This window comes from Ammodytes marinus (genome assembly GCF_949987685.1).
Source record: "Ammodytes marinus genome assembly, chromosome: 7".
Lineage (NCBI taxonomy): Eukaryota > Metazoa > Chordata > Actinopteri > Uranoscopiformes > Ammodytidae > Ammodytes > Ammodytes marinus.
Window position 1 is genome coordinate 4137856 of NC_137211.1, and position 18062 is coordinate 4155917.

Here is an 18062-nt window from a genome sequence, read left to right on the forward strand (position 1 = left end):
ACCACTGCAGCGCTGGACTGGACAACTTCTGGGATGGTGATGATGATGACACTATGGCCCAACGCGCATGCGCAGAGACGACAGCCGTGAACAGGCAGTGGTGGAATCTGACCTGACAAATCGCACGTGCGAGAAAGTGGGAGAGGCGCACGAGAGAGGTGTCTGTCTCTATCTGTACTGTAGGCCTATATCTATCTATCTATCTATCTATCTATCTATCTATCTATCCATCCATCCATCCATCTCTATCTATCTATCTATCTATCTATCTATCTATCTATCTATCTATCTATCTATCTATCTATCTATCTATCTATCTATCTATCTATCTATCTATCTATCTATCTATCTATCTATCTATCTATCTATCTATCTATCTATCTATTACGGACAGTTTGTTATAAAGGAACAAAAGTAAGTAAGTAGACTACTTGATGCAGAGACATGGTCCTTGTGAGTGTTTGTCTTAGGCTATATCTAAGGACGTAGGCCTACGACTTAAAGTACAAAGTACAGGAACATTTACTTTTAGTATCAAAAGTAAAATAACGATGCAGAGAAATTGTCCTACAAGACAAATACCATTTATTTCCGTGAGATAACGATGACTACCTCATAATAACATACTATCTCATTATTACACAATTATGTAGCCTAAGAAATAATATATTTAACAATAAGAATAAACATTGTAGTCTCTTGCTTCCATATCAAATGGAAATTCAAGATGTTTTGTAAAAATATTATGTTTTATCACTTTATTATGTACCAACCAAAGACAGGCATGTACATTTTACAATTACATACTTAGTACAACTGTCGTTCCTGGGTGAGCGTACCCACACCAAAGGCATTAAGAAAACTATATAAAAATAGCATTCTTTGCACTGATGGTCTCGTTTGCTGTTACATGTAATTTATGATCATCAGAAAAAAAAAATAGACTGTTTCAGAAATATTCAAAAGTTCCTCATGGCACCTTTAAACAACAAAGTAAGGGAGGAAAAACCACATTAAGACAACTGAAAATTGTATAACTTAATGCCATAGTTATTTCAGAGGATCACCCACTAAACCCGCGACTGTAACAGCAGTCTTGTTTGCCATGGTCGGGTGTTATGTCACTGAGTAGCTTCCCTACATTGTTTTGTGCCCAGCCCTGAACTATTGGGGTGGAAAAGATTTGCAGTTATGCATTACGCTGCACATTTTTTGGCCCCTGTTATATAAGAATTTAAATAATAATTTGCCTTATTCATGTGGTACTTTTTCAAAAAGGCATCTACAAAGTGCTCGTCAAACATAAAAATTGACCAATTCTAACACACGCAGAAAAGTAAGTCATTTAAAGAAATAAAATGTGTGAAAATATTTTATTTTACAACTTTTAATTGTGGTTTTGAAAGTTAAACATTTAGCTAAAAAAACTAAATATGACTGTTAACATTTTTCTTTACTCCCTGTTCTATTTTCTTGTTTTCTGTCCCCATTTTGCCACTGTGTGAATTGTATGTAAAGACAATTAAAGAAAATAACCCTATTTAAGAAACAGTGCATGCTGCCCTAACTCATCCAGTAAGATGTATGGCTATGTCACCATTATATGTTAATGTAGATCTGGAACAATAGTATCTGACATATCCCTTTGTTATGTTTGATGAAGACAAAAGTTAAGTACAAGCACAAACATTGTGTTGGGAAGTTTCACTAGGCAGTATTTCTTTGTAGGTCCATTTTATTCACAATATTGTAACACAGCTCTGGAAAAAAATAAAAGACCACTCAAAATGTTCAGTGTCTCTCGTTTTACTATTTCTAGGCATATGTTTGAGTAGAATGAACATTTTGGTTTTGTTCTATAAACTACTGACAACATTTCTATCAAATTCCAATACATTGTTTTGGTCATTAAGAGCATTTTCATTAAGTAATGTAGAGATGAAGAATAAAAAAGTAATAAAAGTAAAAGTAAAATCCAGACTGGTCTCTTATTTTTTTCCGGAGCTGTAGTATAATTTCAATATATTGCAAATCATACCAGGACATGAAAGAAAGGTCAAATTTTTGGCTACTGTGTGGAAATGCTGCTGTCTGCTGTGCAAGCATGAGCGTTTCACAATTTTGGAAGATGACAGATGTCTTCAGGCCAAACACCGGGTGAGTTACATTGAGGAACATCAAGTTCACCATGATAACATCTGAAGACTTTTCTGTTTCCCTTTTAACCTGTCATTTTTTTGTTTTTTATTTATTCGCTTTGGCAACTTATCTGCCTGTATTTGTTCTTTGTTTTTACTATCTCTTAAATGCAAATTTTCTGATATCTATACTTGATTTGTAGGCCCTTCTAAAGCACTCTGAATGGCCTTGTGTCTGAACTGTGCTATAGAAATAAACTTGCCTTGCCTTGCCTTAAAATCTGGTTTGAATTCAATATACTTGGAACTGCCGGAAGATAACACAGTGACACCCTTCTTTACATGTTGCACTCCGACCCCTTTGTTTATTGCTATTATCTGTTACTGCTCCTATAGGTTATGTGAGCTGTGTAGGTATGTGTGTATCTCTTAATAAGTGTTTCATCTTTTTAACAACAATGGCAGATGTTTTTTAACAAGTGGGCATGGGTATGGGTTTTTTATTTATGTAGCCCCTATCAAAATAAAGTACAGTCATTAAAATCCCCCCTATCAAAATAAGGGCTGGGATTGAATACGTTTTGGTTTATTTATTTAAAAAACAAAGTATCAAAGTATCCTTCAAAGTAAAATAAATTAATAATACAAAACTTAAAATACATAACAAGAAAAGATCACAGAAGGGGCGTTCGTGGTGTAGTGGTTAGCGCCCCAACTCCCATAGAGGCTCAGTCCTCTTCACAGCAGACCCGGGTTAGAATCCAGCCCGGGTCGTTCTCTGCATGTCATTCCCCCTCTCTCTAAGATATCTCTGTCTCTCCAAACTGTCTAGTAAAATGCAAAAATGCCCCAAAATAATCTTATAAGAGATCATTGAAACAAAGAGCCCCAGCTAAGGGAAAAAGACTTAAGGCAAAAGTGATTTTTTAAGGAGTTTCGTAGTTAATTCTTAAAACAAACGAAAAGCCGTTTTCAAACAAAATACAACTCTGGAGAAAATTGTTCAGTGTCTCTCGTTTTACTATTTATAGGCATATGTTTGATTAGAATGAACGTTTTGGTTTTATAATATAAACTACTGACAACATTTCTACCAAATTCCAATACATTTTTTGTCATTAAAGAGCATTTTCAATAAGTAATGTAGAGATGAAGATTTAAGAAAAATCCAGACTGGTCTCTTAATATTTTTCCGAGGCTGTTACCTCAGTTCAATCGTGTGAATGTCGATAGTAAGCCTGCTATGTGTGTGTGAATGGTAACGTGGGAATGGGAACAGGTCTCCCTTGTAAAAGAGTCTTCGGTCTCAATGGGATTTACCTGTATAAATAAAGGTTAAAAAAAAAAAAATTAAAATCCTTGTCCTCCACTCAAAAACATAAATCCCATGCTCTCCAACCCTGCAACAGTAAATGTAATCGGACCACCAAAATCTTTGTTCTGCTCTCTCGACCGAAATGAATCCCTCTTTTTTTTTATGTGCTTTTTGGATGAATTACTTTATCCATCTTCACCATCCTGTGTAAAGTCTGTCCAGCCGACGGAATGTGAGCCAGCCGTTGGCACGACGATGTGACAGTGCTTAATTGGAACATTCTGGTTCTGCTAATGAGGAAGAGGATGAACTAGGGCAGAGCTTGGATGAGGACAATTGTGTCAGTATGTAAGATGTATTTTTTATTTTTTTGACATAATTTATAGGAACATTTATTGATCTGAGAGTTATTTTTTACATTTACAACACCCTACAATTTTTCTATGCAAACAATTTAAATAATAATAATAATAATAATAATAATAATAATAATAATAATAATAAATTCATAAAATAAAATAAGAAGTTTGAGGTGCCCTTTATTTAAAAAACAAAATTTTTTAACTCTGTTTTTGTCTTTTTTTAAACTAATTCAGCGACATAATACAGTCCCAACAACTACACACACACACACACACACATACACACACACACACACACACACACACACACACACACACACACACACACACACACACACGTACAAAAACGTGTGTAGACCTTTTTATATACAGTCTATATGCTGGGGACAGATCATATCAACACTAATTGCTTTACACAGTAGCGTAACTCGAGTATACATTAACAGTGTGACCTTTCTTGACCTCTGCCAGACAGCCAGACAGAGCCTAGGCTGTGTAATAACGTCGGAATTTTTTTTCAGGCACACACACAGTACGGACAGGTAGCGGATCATGAGGAGATATTCACTGATTTTGACAAGAAGTGATTTTGACAACAAGCATTCTCCACAATCGCTGACTCCTTTAATATGGTTTTTTCTTCTGTTTTTTCCATTTCCTTTTAGCTATCATTATTATATTATTTTGGACATGTTCGAAGTAAAGCCTTCATTCATTTATATATTCAAGCTCCCTTGATATCAAGCTCTGTCTGTTGTTGTTAGTCTCTCTCCTAGCAGGCAGCTGTTTGGCGACTCAATATTTATCTAACCTGCAACAAGTAGGACGTCCACAACTGTTTGCTAATGTGTGTCTCTGCGCTCACTGAGACAATAAACAATTCACGGGAGATTGGGAGACACACAGACACACACACAGACACACACAGACACACACACACTCCTGTTATTGCTTCTTGCCAGAGGAGGGGGGGGGGGACAGTGAAAACAAAGACATGATGTGGCGAGGCCTTACAGAGAGAGAGGGGGTTGGGGGACTGAGAATGCAAAACAGATTTTGCCATTGGGAGGGTTCCAGGGGAGATTTTCGGGGGTGTTTTTTGTGGGTGCGTGCTGAGTGTGTGTGTCCACCGAGAGGAACTCTTTCTGCTTTCATAAGCTTCTCTCTGCACATGAGAGGATCGCAGTCACTCTAACAGCCTGAGAACAAAGTCTTCACAGTTTTTTTGAAGACAGTCAAAGTCTGAGACCATAAAAAACAGTGTGTGCAGATTCCACTGTGTCATAGTGTGCATGCTCCTTCTAAAGTCACACAGAGTCACATGAATGCACACACACACACACACACACACACACACACACACACACACACACACACACACACACACACACACACACACACACACGGATAAGAAATCCCTATGCATGCAATTCTCCTGGTATCAGGATTTTTCTATCAGAGTTTGTCCAATAATGCATGTGTGACTTTCTGACACACACACACACACGCACATTGTCCTATTTCCTTCACAGCATTTATTCTGCACACTCATATATTTTCAAGGTTATTATACACCCTCCTGATTTGTTGTGATAAACCACTGTAGCATCTTTGCTAACTTTGACTTTGGAAGATGGCAATAGATGAAAAAGTCAGGGGATCGTCAAAATCATTAGGGTTCATAGACAGTCATTCTTGTGAAGACTTGGACATAAAGGGACAAGCTGGGATAGGTGGGTTTTTTGGGGGGGAGGTATCTTTGCTCATTATTTGAACATTAACCTATTTTGGGTCAAAATATTGTGTCAAAAATGAGCAATATTTTATATACGAATGTCAAATGTGAACAAATAAAAATAAATAAAAAAAGCTCAATTTCTTCTTGTCCATTATGCCATATTGTTTAAAAAAATATTACATATAGGGGAGAACGGGGGAATCTGAGGCATCGGGTAATGTGAGCCACCCCCTGTATCTAGGCAACGGAAAACATTTGTGGTCATGTGAGATATATGTTTTCAAGCCCCTCTCATTTCCCCATGGCCCTGAAAGATAGGACCTCATGGTGCTGTGGTAAGCATGTTTTTTTCACCAAAATAGGTATTTTGCATGTAAAAGTAAATTTTCTTGCTGTCAACTTAAAGCGGCTACGAGTAACATTTAAATATCTTCTAAACAGCCTCATGTTTCCTCTGATAATCATAAATTACCTTTAACAGCAAACGAGACCATCAGTGCAAAGAAAGACGTTTTTATATAGTTTTTATTACTGCTTTTGGTCTGGTCGCACACCCAGTCCGATTTTCGGTTCGCTCGTGCAGGCTCTATGGTCACATATCCGTATTGGTCGCAGATTTCAGTGTGGAGCAGCAGCGTGATTTGAGAAGCCTATCCCTCCAGGTGAGGGAAGGGGAGCGGGAGCCTTGTTTGAGACAGTTATTTGTCGTCATAATGACTGATAACGGGGCTGAACCATCAAAGAAAAAAAAGAAAATGCAATGAAGAAAAGCTAAAAGGGAGAGTGATAGGCTCAGGCTACGGGCGGGACGAGGGCGTTGCCAAGCAACGTGTATACAATTTCACGAGAGCGAAACTAGACTGCAGTGTTTACTCCTAAATGAATGAGCGGTTGGTACTAACACAAAGTTTGCTTTGCTTCACCATCTTCAGATAACCATTATCTGAAATAGTCATTATTTACATCAACAACACAAACACATTACCTAATCGTGATCCATACTAACTGCCGTCTCTCGTTCATTCGCTTTCTGTGAGGACACGTAATCTTTCAGCTCCGTGAGAGAGAGTAGTTAGGTGACACTGCTGCATCAACTCATTGCAATCAGGTGTGTGTAGCAATGACTGGCATTAGTTGATGCAGTGTCAAAACCACTCTCACGGAGCCGAAAAGAGTCCTCACACTTTCAACACACGGACATGCACTATATTGCTCCCTTCTCAGTTCACACTCGCGCGCCTGGCACTAGCTAGAAAACAGCTTTGCGACAGCGGGCGTCGTAAAAATACTACCGCTTTTGTCCAGACTGACCCCCAGACTGTGTTCTAATCTAACTGGTTCTATCTTTCATTTGAATCTTATTAAAACCTTTTGAATTATAATATGTTGTATTTGATTTTGTTCAGAGTTACTTTCAAGTGTTTAGAAAATTTGCTTTGCTTAATTGATCAAACCCCATCATTCTTTTACTGGTCCGACATTAGTTCTGGAATGTGTGGCTAGCTTTCAGGATTCTTACTGTTACAATATGTGTTGTTATGGTAGTTTCAGAGTGGAAAAAGCAAGTGGATCAGTTTACCCCACAGCTGGGGTAAAGTGAGCCACATGACAACTTTTTTTAAAACAATCATATTTTCACTGCCCTTTGTCTTGAAAGAATTCTGCTAATGCCCATTTCTAGGAAACATCCTGAATTAATGGGAAATGTGTAAATATGAGTGATAAATCATTTTAGCTCCCTTAGAGGGGAGCAAATGTAAAAAGTGGCTCAGATTACCCCGTTCTCCCCTACAACAAATAAAAAAATCATTAGTATTCATAATCTGGGCACAATGAATATCTCTACCAAATCTCATAGAAGTTCTTCTAATAGTTGTTGAGATATTTGCAGTTAAAACAAATTTAATAAATGTGCAACAGTCTTGAAATACTCTTTTAGAGTTTGGCAAAATGTTTTTTGTCTAATGGCTTAGACTATTTAACATTTCATCACAACACCTGCAAATAACAAGTAAACAAATATTAGAACAAAACAGTGTGCACTTTTGGTTGTTCCCGTCCAAAAATTGAGTCAGCTCCTGAGCATGGGTCCAAGTGATGACGTCAAATGTGTGTGTGTGTGTGTGTGTGTGTGTGTGTGTGTGTGTGTGTGTGTGTGTGTGTGTGTGTGTGTGTGTGTGTGTGTGTGTGTGTGTGTGTGTGGGTGTGTGTGTGTGTGTGTGTGTGTGAGGTTAGGGAGCTCTGAGTTTTTTTGAGTCAATGTTGGAAACCTGTTAAACTCCAATTATCGATCTGTTTATCTCCCCCTCTCTTATCGGCACAGATGGACTATTTGGCTTCCCTCAACTTTGACCGACTGATAGTAAATGTCCATTTTCTAAAAGCCCTCCTAACCTTTGTCCCACTGACTTCTGTCATCATTTCATTCAAATAGCAGGAACTCATCACTATGAATGATTTTAAAACGCGACTCACATGTTTTCTTGTGGCAAGTTCTGGAGTGTGTCAATGTTTCACTGAATAGCATTTTATCATTGTCTCAAAACTGTTCTTCTTCTTCACCCACTGGAATGTATTCGTCTCTTTTTCTCATGGTCTGTGCTTTCTTCTTATGTTTGTCTTATTTTTCATTCATTTTAACTGCTGCTATTTGGGCCAGACCTTGCTCGGAAAAGTGGTAATTTTTTATTTTTTTTTAATGTATTCTCAGTGTGTCTCTGTCGACCTCCACCTACGTCCCCATGAAACACTATCGGATCCATTTCTCCCTCTGTATCTCTCATCACAGGCTTCCTCTAGCTCATATTATCCTTCTTAAAGAGCTTTTTCCTTTTCAGATCTATGAAAATAAAAAATATTTTCCCAAAAGTAACCGATACTTTGAGACAGGAATGAGGATGTTTGTTTAGCCCCTGTGTGTGTGTACCCACATTTTTGCCAATATCAAAGTTGACCACAATATATGGGTACTGTTTTAAGCAATGCACGCACTGGCCTCCCATTTGTTTGCCCTGCATTTGTTCCTTTTATATACTACCTATGGTTTGTTCACATTGTTGCCCTTTTTCTTTACTCTTCGCCACTGTCTCGTAAAGAGTCCGTGCACGCCACTGGTTGAGATAAAGGAAAACGTAGGGCAAACATTGAACAAGCAAAATATCCCTTTACATGGTCACGTGACAAGCAAGCAAGGTATGTACATAGTAGTCCTCCCTGCAACACAACAAATTAATGAAAAACATATGAAAAAAGTCATTTGAACCAGATTTAAGCCGGTTTCAAGCCACAGTTATTTAAGAAATGGACCTCAGACTTAACTCTTAACTTTACAGACGACTGCATGCATATCACACACACACACTCACACACACACACACACACACACATACACACACACACACACACACACACACACACACACACACACACACACACACACACACACACACACATACTGTATATATCCTGCATGCCTTACTGTGGAAATGAAAGCCATGTGCAGTTCTACTCTTGTTCCTTCCTCCAATCACAGCAGAGGTGGAGCCGTAATGTCCGACCCCCCGAACATGGTCGTAAATGTGAACAATGACTGTTTTTCTTTAGGCTTCGTCGATATGAGAACGTGTGTGTGTGTGTGTGAGTTGTTTGCGTGTGTCTTTATGTGGACTCAACCCTTATTGCTTTTTAATGTCAAGGTCTTAAACTCTACTTGAACCCTACATTCACATTCACATGCACTTAATAGAATACATATGTTGCATGCATCTCCATGTTTAAACACAGATGTGCTTATGTGCTCCCTGTCTCACTCAAGCACATTCCGTCTGCAGCGTGTAATGTAAAGCAGCCGTGGTCAGACTTGGCTCAGCTGTCACATTATAAATCAAGTATGTACTGTATATACTGTATATCTGTACACTAGCTGCTATAACAGTACACAATATTATGACATTAGGGAGTAATAAAATCATTTGTATGTAATATGCATTATAGACACAGTTGGGCAAGAAGTATTCAGATCCTGTCCGAAGTAAAAGTACTAATACCTCTCAGGGAAACAACATATTATCGCGGTGGTGAGGATTTTTTTGTCCATATGAACCTGTGGGCTGTGTTGTCTGGATTCTGGTGCTGCTGGTAGGGTCTCGTGCTCCTGGTAGGGTCTCCCATGGCAAATTAGTCTCAGTCGAGGGGCCAGACTGTTGACTGGACCAGACTGACTGAACAGCAGCTCAGAGTATACTGTATTTCTGGAACAGCTTACAGCAACAGATTAAAATGAATACCATGATATCCTTTAACCAATTTAAACATACTGTCTTGAATCTACCAAACTTTGACTGTAACTGTTTTAATAAGGCTATATTGTACTTACTGTGAGGGAATTTTGGGTCTTTAGTTGTAATGTTAATGGGAAAGATTAATAGGTCATATATGCCTATCTTGTGTGTCTGTCTCTCAGACTCTAGGTCAGCCTTGGAGCCTGTTAGGAGACACTTAGGTCAGTTGTATAGATAAAGTCTCATCTCCTTAGACTCCAGAATGTTATGGTTCACTGTGTTCAGCTCTGAACCAAAACATTGGTACGCTTGGTGCCCGAGCCGGGGAGGTGGTAGAGATAGCGCGAGGTTAAAACACAGCTCTAAGCATGAGTTTGGGAGAATTGAAGTGCAAGTCACGAGAGTTGCAGTCCGGTTCTCCTTGGCCAATAAATATTGCTTCATAATTCATCCAAGTCTCCTGAAATATTCTTCCACCTGAGTTGACCTCCAACCTTAACAGAACTTCCATCACACTTACCAATTTAATTATATTCCTAGTCACTCTACACCTCTGTCTAAAATGTTTCTATTTACCAGCTTGTTGTGTATTTGTACTGTATATTGTGTTTGTATTGTTGTTTTTGTTTCTCGACATTTGTTTCTCGACATCATTGTAAATGAGGGTCAGCCCTCAATGATATCTCGAGTATAAATAAAGGTTAAAGAAAAAAATGTGCCTGCCTTCTTGGAGATCCTGAATAAAGTCCTGCATGGGGCTCGGGTAGGGGACTCAATAGTTCTGCTAGGAGACAACGCACACATGACAACTGGAGAGGCATTATTGGGAGAAATGGCCTCCCTGACCTAAACCAGAGTGGTCGTTTGTTATTTGGACTTCTGTGCTAGTCATGGACTGTCCATAAAGAACACCATGTTAGGTGCACTCCTGTGGCGTAGTGGATAGAGCGCGTACCATATTGGCTACGGCCTTCGTTGCAGTGGTCGCAGGTTCAAATCTGACCCGTGGACCTTTACTGCAGGTCATCCCCCCTCTCTCTCTCTCCTCATTTCAACTCTGTACTATCTAACAAAGCTTGAAAATGCAAATAATCTTTTAAAAAAAACACCATGTTCAAACATAATGAAGTTCATAAGTGTACGTGGCACCTGAGCAGCCTGGGCTAAAGGTTGATTTGTGATAGTATAGTCTGACCTGAGGCGGCATGTTTTGGACACTTGGGTGAAGAGAGGGTCCGAGCTGTCAACCAATCGCTATCTGGTTGTGAGTTGGGTCAAAGGGTGGGGGAAGACTCTGGTAGTGCGGGTGACTTGGAATGTCTGGAGGAGGCCCATGTCCGAGAGATCTTCAACTCACACCTCTTGCAAAGCTTTTCTGTCTCCCTGTGTAGGTTGTGGACATTGAACCCAAGTGGTCCATGTTTAAAGCTTCCATTGCTGAAGCCGCGGTGGGCAGCTGTGGCCTCAAGGTCATAGGTGCCTCAATGGGCGGTAACCCTTGAACACCGCAGTGGACCCGTGAGGTTAAGGAAGCCATCCAACTGAAGAAGGAGTGATTCTGGGATATGTTATCCTAGGAGTACTTTGGAGGAACTCTTTTAGCCCTCTATGTAAGAGGTAGAGCTGTTGGCTGAAACGTCCAGAAATGCTAAAAGCTTTGGGTTTGGTATGGCTGTCTGGGGTGACACGCCTCTTCAACATTGCGTAGAAGTCTGGGACAATGACTAAAGAGTGGCAGACTGGGGTGGTGGTTCCCCTGTTCAAAATGGGGGACCAGAGAGTGTGTGCCAATTACAGGGGTATCACAGTTCTCAGCCTCCCTGGCAAAGTGGACTCCAAGGTGCTGGAAAGGAGAGTTCGGCCGATAGTCGATCCTAAAATTGAAGAGGAACAATGCAGATGTAGTCCTGGCCGTGGAACAACAGACCAGGTTTTTACTCTGGGAGTATGTTCATCCTGTCTACGTGGGTTTTGTGGATCAGGAGAAGGCGTCTAACAGGCTTCACCAGGAGTGAAGGGGTGTGGGGGGGTTCTCGTCAATAAGTCTGATTTGTTCCCGTGGGGGTTTGGCCTCCGCCAGGGCTGCGCATTGTCACAAATCCTGTTTGTGTTATTCATGAACAGGATATCGAGGCGTAGTCGTGTTGGGGAGGGGTTGCAGTTCGGTGGGCTGAGAATCTCATCAATGCTGTTTGTGGTCCTGATTACATGATCCGTCTGTGACCTCCAGCTCTCACTGCTGAGTGTGAAGCAGTTGATTGAGGCATGAGGAACAGCACGTCTTAATCTGAGGCCTTGGTTCTCAGCAGGAAACCGGTGGATTGTTAACTCCAGGTAGGAAATGGGTCCCTTGGCGTCTTGTTAGCGAGTGAGGGGAAAGAGAGCTGAGTCGGAAGGCAAAGCTCTCGATCTACCGGTCAATCTTCGTTCCCACCCTATGGTCAAAAAGGCTGGGTCATGACCCAAAGGTCTAAATCGCAGGTACAAGCGGTGGAAATTGGTTTCCTCAGGAGGGTGGCTGGCGTCTCCCTTAGAGATAGGGTGAGAAGCTCAGTCATCCACGAGGAACTCGGAGTAGAGCCGCTACTCCTTTGCGTAGAAAGGAGCCAGTTGAGGTGGTTGGGGCATCTGGTAAGGATGCCCCCTGGGTGCCTGCCTAGGGAGGTGTTACAGGCACGTCCATCTGGGAGGAGGCCTCGGGGAATACCCAGGACTAGATGGATAGATTATATCTCCAAGCTGACATGGGATTGCCTCGGGAGCCCCCAGCCAGAGATGGTTAATGTGGTTTAGGGATAATGAAGTTTGGGGTCCCCTGCTGGAGCACTTGCCCCCGCAACCTGACCCCAGATAATCGGTTGAAGATGAGTGACGTGAACTTATCCCGCACTGTGAAAATATTCCTAAAGTAAAAATCCTGCATTCAAAATATCAATGTGGGGCACAAGTGCAGTGCCTCTTCAAATATGGCAAATCATCAGTTTTAAATTATATCTTAAAAAAGGACTCATTTACATACTTCTGAAAAATGTCCCGGCATGGTCTCATATTTGCTTGTGTGTAAATGTTACCCGAAGAGACCAAACTAATCAAAATATATAACAAATGCAGTGTGATAAAAACTACAAAATGAACCTGAGATGCAGCAGAGCGGAAAGACAAAGTACAATAAACTCTCAAGATACGTGGCTGATGGTCAAATGTGTTTTGGCATTGAGTCCATCTGCCTGTGACCTTCACATCCATCAATGTGGACTAAAAAGTCTCTCCATTCATGTGCTACCTGGCTAGATCAGGGGTTCCTACATGTTTCATTCTACAGGCCGAAAAGTAGCCTGGCACCACCCGCCTACCTACTTCTGCTCAATTTTCATTTCCCTTCAGAAGTCCTTCTGTACAAATGAAATGAAGTACAATGGTCTGGTAGGGCCATGCTAGCTGAAAAGGTCATATTAAAGGACAGTATATATACTTCGGAAAAATGTCCTTGCATGGTCTCCTATCTGCTTCTGTGTAATTGTTCCCCACGTGACCAGCGCAGACTAAATATAGTGGTGTGAGTAAGGACTGGAACGGCAGACACATGTTTATGTAAGTATGTTCTGAAGGTAAAGTGCCAGGTATGTGGAATGACAGATCACAGGCTACTGATTGTCTGAGCTGAAAATATCCTGAACAAACAGACAGCCTCTTCAGACAGGAGTGCAACATAGGATACTGGTTGTGTCTGCCATCTAGTTGCACTATGGGGTCATTGCCATCAGCTCACAATGAACTTTAATCGTATTGCAGCACTGCCACCTTCTGGACTAATACTGTAATGTGTGTAAACCATACTGGTCCAAATAAGTAAAATTTGTGAGTGGATGTGCAAAATGTAAAAACTTAAGATTTATCCATTTCTAATGTCCTGGATTGATATATTCAATGTAAATTCTTAAAAATATTTACATTAAGACAGAATTTGTCAGATTCCTCCATGAAGTGAAGCCCAAAAGAAATTTCCCAGAGGCAGTTATATATTTTGTAATTCCTATATGTATACTTGAGAACATCTAGTAAATTCATCCAAAGAATATTCCACAATTAAACATAAATAACTGAATAACCCTTGGAAAAGTTTTTTTAATTCATTATTTATCAGCTGTATTGGAGTAGGGTGTGCTCTAAAACATGGACAATTGAAACCCCACTAGGTTGCAAAATGCTGCTTTATTGAGACCAATAGGTAATGTTAAAAGTTTATCAGTGGTTTAGAGTATTTTGTGACCAGAGTAACACTATTTTTAGTGATACTTTGTTCTAGACTAACGGTGATGTTGCCCAAAATAGCACCCTCCTTTCAGAATTAGTTAATTACAGAAAATGAACTGCAACAACTGTAACAATGCCGTTACCAACAGTACTTCTGCTTTGTGGAATGAAACACGGAGAAAAAAAGTGCAGTCAAGATCAAGCTTTATTACGTTGATAAAGGCACAACATAGACAGCAAATACAAGGGAATGTATGGGTGCTTAATATTCATCTCCTTCCTCATCCTCGTCTCCCACACTATCAGCTCCAACCTCCTCATAATCTTTCTCCAGAGCTGCCATGTCCTCTCTGGCCTCAGAGAACTCTCCCTCCTCCATACCCTCTCCCACGTACCAGTGAACGAAGGCACGCTTAGCGTACATCAGGTCGAACTTGTGGTCGAGCCGAGCCCAGGCCTCTGCAATAGCAGTGGTGTTGCTCAGCATGCACACAGCCCTCTGGACCTTGGCCAGGTCTCCACCAGGAACTACAGTGGGTGGCTGGTAGTTGATGCCGACCTTGAAACCAGTGGGGCACCAGTCCACAAACTGGATGGAGCGCTTGGTCTTGATGGTGGCGATGGCAGCATTCACATCTTTGGGCACCACATCACCACGATACAAGAGGCAACAAGCCATGTATTTGCCGTGGCGAGGGTCACATTTGACCAACTGATTGGCTGGCTCAAAGCAAGCATTGGTGATTTCTGAAACCGTTAACTGCTCATGGTAAGCCTTCTCCGCAGAGATGACAGGGGCATATGTGGCCAGAGGGAAGTGGATACGGGGATATGGCACCAAATTGGTCTGGAACTCTGTCAGATCTACATTGAGGGCACCATCGAAACGAAGGGAGGCGGTAATGGAGGATACAATCTGACTCATCAACCTGTTCAAGTTGGTGTAACTGGGACGCTCGATATCAAGATTTCTCATGCAGATATCATAGATGGCCTCGTTATCTACCATGAAGGCACAGTCAGAGTGCTCCAGGGTGGTGTGGGTGGTCAGGATGGCATTGTAGGGCTCCACTACAGCGGTGGACACCTGGGGAGCTGGGTAGACTGAGAACTCAAGCTTGGACTTCTTGCCGTAGTCGACGGACAGACGCTCCATCAGCAGGGAGGTGAAACCAGAACCGGTGCCACCACCGAAACTGTGGAAAACCAGGAAGCCCTGAAGGCCAGTGCACTGGTCAGACTGAGGAGAGAGAGAAGATACAGTCATTACATTTATAAAACATAAGATAATGTCATTTAAAATAGTATAACTTTTTATATTAAGCTACCCACCAGTTTGCGGACCCTGTCCAGCACCAGGTCAATGACCTCTTTGCCGATAGTGTAGTGTCCTCGGGCGTAGTTATTGGCAGCATCCTCCTTACCGGTGATCATCTGCTCGGGGTGGAACAGCTGGCGGTAGGTCCCAGTTCGCACCTCATCTAAGGGGAATTAGCATGAATTCAAAATGGAGGTTAGGGAAAAAAACACTACCAAATGTATATTTTTGTTTCAATAATATACAATTAATTTGCGCTTACCGATGACAGTTGGTTCCAAGTCCACAAAAATGGCCCTGGGGACGTGCTTTCCTGCTCCACACTCGCTGAAGAAGGTGTTGAAGGAATCATCTCCTCCGCCACGAGTCTTGTCACTGGGCATCTGTCCATCTGGCTGGATCCCATGTTCCAGGCAGTAAAGCTCCCAGCAGGCATTGCCAATCTGGACACCGGCCTGACCAACGTGTATGGAGATGCACTCACGCTGTGGAAACAACAACAAACTGGTGTTGAGAAATATAAACTTGGGGCGCTCCGGTGGCGTAGTGGATAGAGCGCGTACCATATTGGCTCAGGCTTTTGTTGCAGTGATCGCGGGTTCAAATCCGACCCGTGGACCTTTACTGCAGGTCATCCCCCCTCTCTCTCTCTCTCTCTCTCTGTCTGTCTGTCTCCCTATTCCAACTTTGCACTATCTAATAAAGCTTGAAAATGCCCCAAAATAATATTTAAAAAAATATCTATATCTCTCTCATATCTATCTAAATAAACTTAAAATCAAGAATCTAGCTTAAAGACTGGTGGGAATGTGAACTGAGATCTTATGTAGTATAAATGTGCAAACATTTTATTTTTATTTATATCGGTTCATCCTAGCCTGAGATAAGGCAGAAAGATTGTTTTATGGTCTCACTGTCTAACACTACATTTCACTAGTTTGACGTCACACTAGTAAAAATGTAGGGTTAGGATTAAAAGGACAGCTGGGCCAAGGGAAGAAAAACCTAATTCATTATATTATAATAGCGATTTTATAATGATATAGAACGCCATTTCCATATGGGTGTAAGTATTCCTTTAAGGAGTCCCTATGCTGAATTAGAATGATGGATGCTTAAGGCCAGTCATCACATGTTGAGAATTGCTATAGGAGGCCATTTAAGATCAGAGGAAAAGGGCTCCTTTGTCCACATGCCTAAAAGGTCACCTGATGCATATTCTCAGCATTCATTCCTCTGAACAAAAAACCCTTTTAGAAATATGTAGGCCCACTATTCACATATGTAATGTGCTTGAAGAAAGAAATCATGTATTAAATTACATTTCCCCACTGGGATAGGGTGTGGTGACAAACCAAACAGCTGTGCTTTTATTAAAAATATTCTGACACAAAAGAAGGTGCAGCTGATATTACACAATGTGACGGATTAAAGATGAAAAGGCCCCATAAGGCTTTTGGGTGAATGGGTTTTGTCTGAAAAGCCCTGAGGTTTGCAGTATCATAAAGGCCAGGGGGCATTTTTGCGAACGGGGGGGATGTTTCAGGCTGAGAGCACATTGACGTTTTCGCGAAGTGGGTCATTGTGCAGACTACGACAGGGCTCAACTGCAATGTAGGGTGCGCCCTGTCGAGTTATGCACAATCCATAACAGGGACAGTTCAAATAACCCATTGGTAACGAAGGTAAATGAACGGTCTATAGTATAAGCGTTTTAAATTACAGTATTCACAGGTAATATGGCTTTTTTTCAGATGATGAGTGTAAATGCGCAGACTAGGCCGCCACGTGAAGACACACCTAAAAAGATGTGATTCGGCTTGAAATTTTCCGCAATACAAAGAAATACAAACACACAAAGGTTTCATTGTCATACTCACCATGTTTGCTGAAAATGTGAAGTCTGAAGGATGTTAGGAAATAGAGAAAAGGAAGAGATTAAGTTATCTCTCACAGCTCGGGCTTTTAAGAGTCCACCGTAAGAAGAACTAACAGACAAAAATATTTTCAGGCGGGGCTTTTTATACTCGCACACCCGGTGGAACTCCGCAGCTGAATTATGATTGGCTAGCGGTCATATGTGCTCCATTCCTATTGGTCGAAATCAAACAGTCACGTGCTTGGTTTGACACGCCACGAGCAATGCGGGAAAGTGGGCCAACCGTAAGCGCGCGAGAGTAACGATCAACAATAGAAAAGGCGTTGACCAGGAAGGGAAGGCTTTTTGTTTTTAATATGATTTTTAATCCTTTACTCTTTTGTTATGTGCTCATACTGCACTCAAAATAGGTTATGTGTCGCGTGCATTAACTCCCCTGGTGTGATCTGGTCTCATTTAACCGATGGCGTTTGTAATGTTTCGTATTCAAAATGTCGGTTATAATCTGGTTATTTTTTTAGTGTAGCCTATAAAGCTAAAATTGTGTGAATATATGCCATGGTGTCACAGACAGAGATGGGGGCAGTAGACAAACGAGCAAAACACAATCAAAGAAAGCACAGACTGCAGAGTGAGTCAGCTCATTCTACATTGCCCAGAGCGAAAGCACCAGACATATGGTATAGGGCTGATGATGAGATGGCATATTTTTGGCTAGCTCTCTTTTTAGCTAATATCAGGCACAAATACAGGCCAAATATAGCAAACGGGTTCAAAA

General features: G+C 41.2%; 1 protein-coding gene across 1 annotated transcript; it reads right to left on the bottom strand.

Annotated features, from left to right (window-relative positions):
• Positions 1-14274: 14274 nt before the first annotated feature.
• Positions 14275-17398, bottom strand: LOC307253455 (tubulin alpha chain-like). Its single transcript, XM_080031519.1, has 4 exons — positions 17286-17398; positions 15668-15890; positions 15420-15568; positions 14275-15327 (listed from the first exon to the last, which is right to left on the bottom strand). The coding sequence occupies exons 1-4, from the start codon at positions 17286-17288 to the stop codon at positions 14350-14352; spliced, it is 1353 nt and encodes a 450-aa protein (XP_079887645.1). The 5' UTR covers positions 17289-17398; the 3' UTR covers positions 14275-14349.
• Positions 17399-18062: the final 664 nt, after the last annotated feature.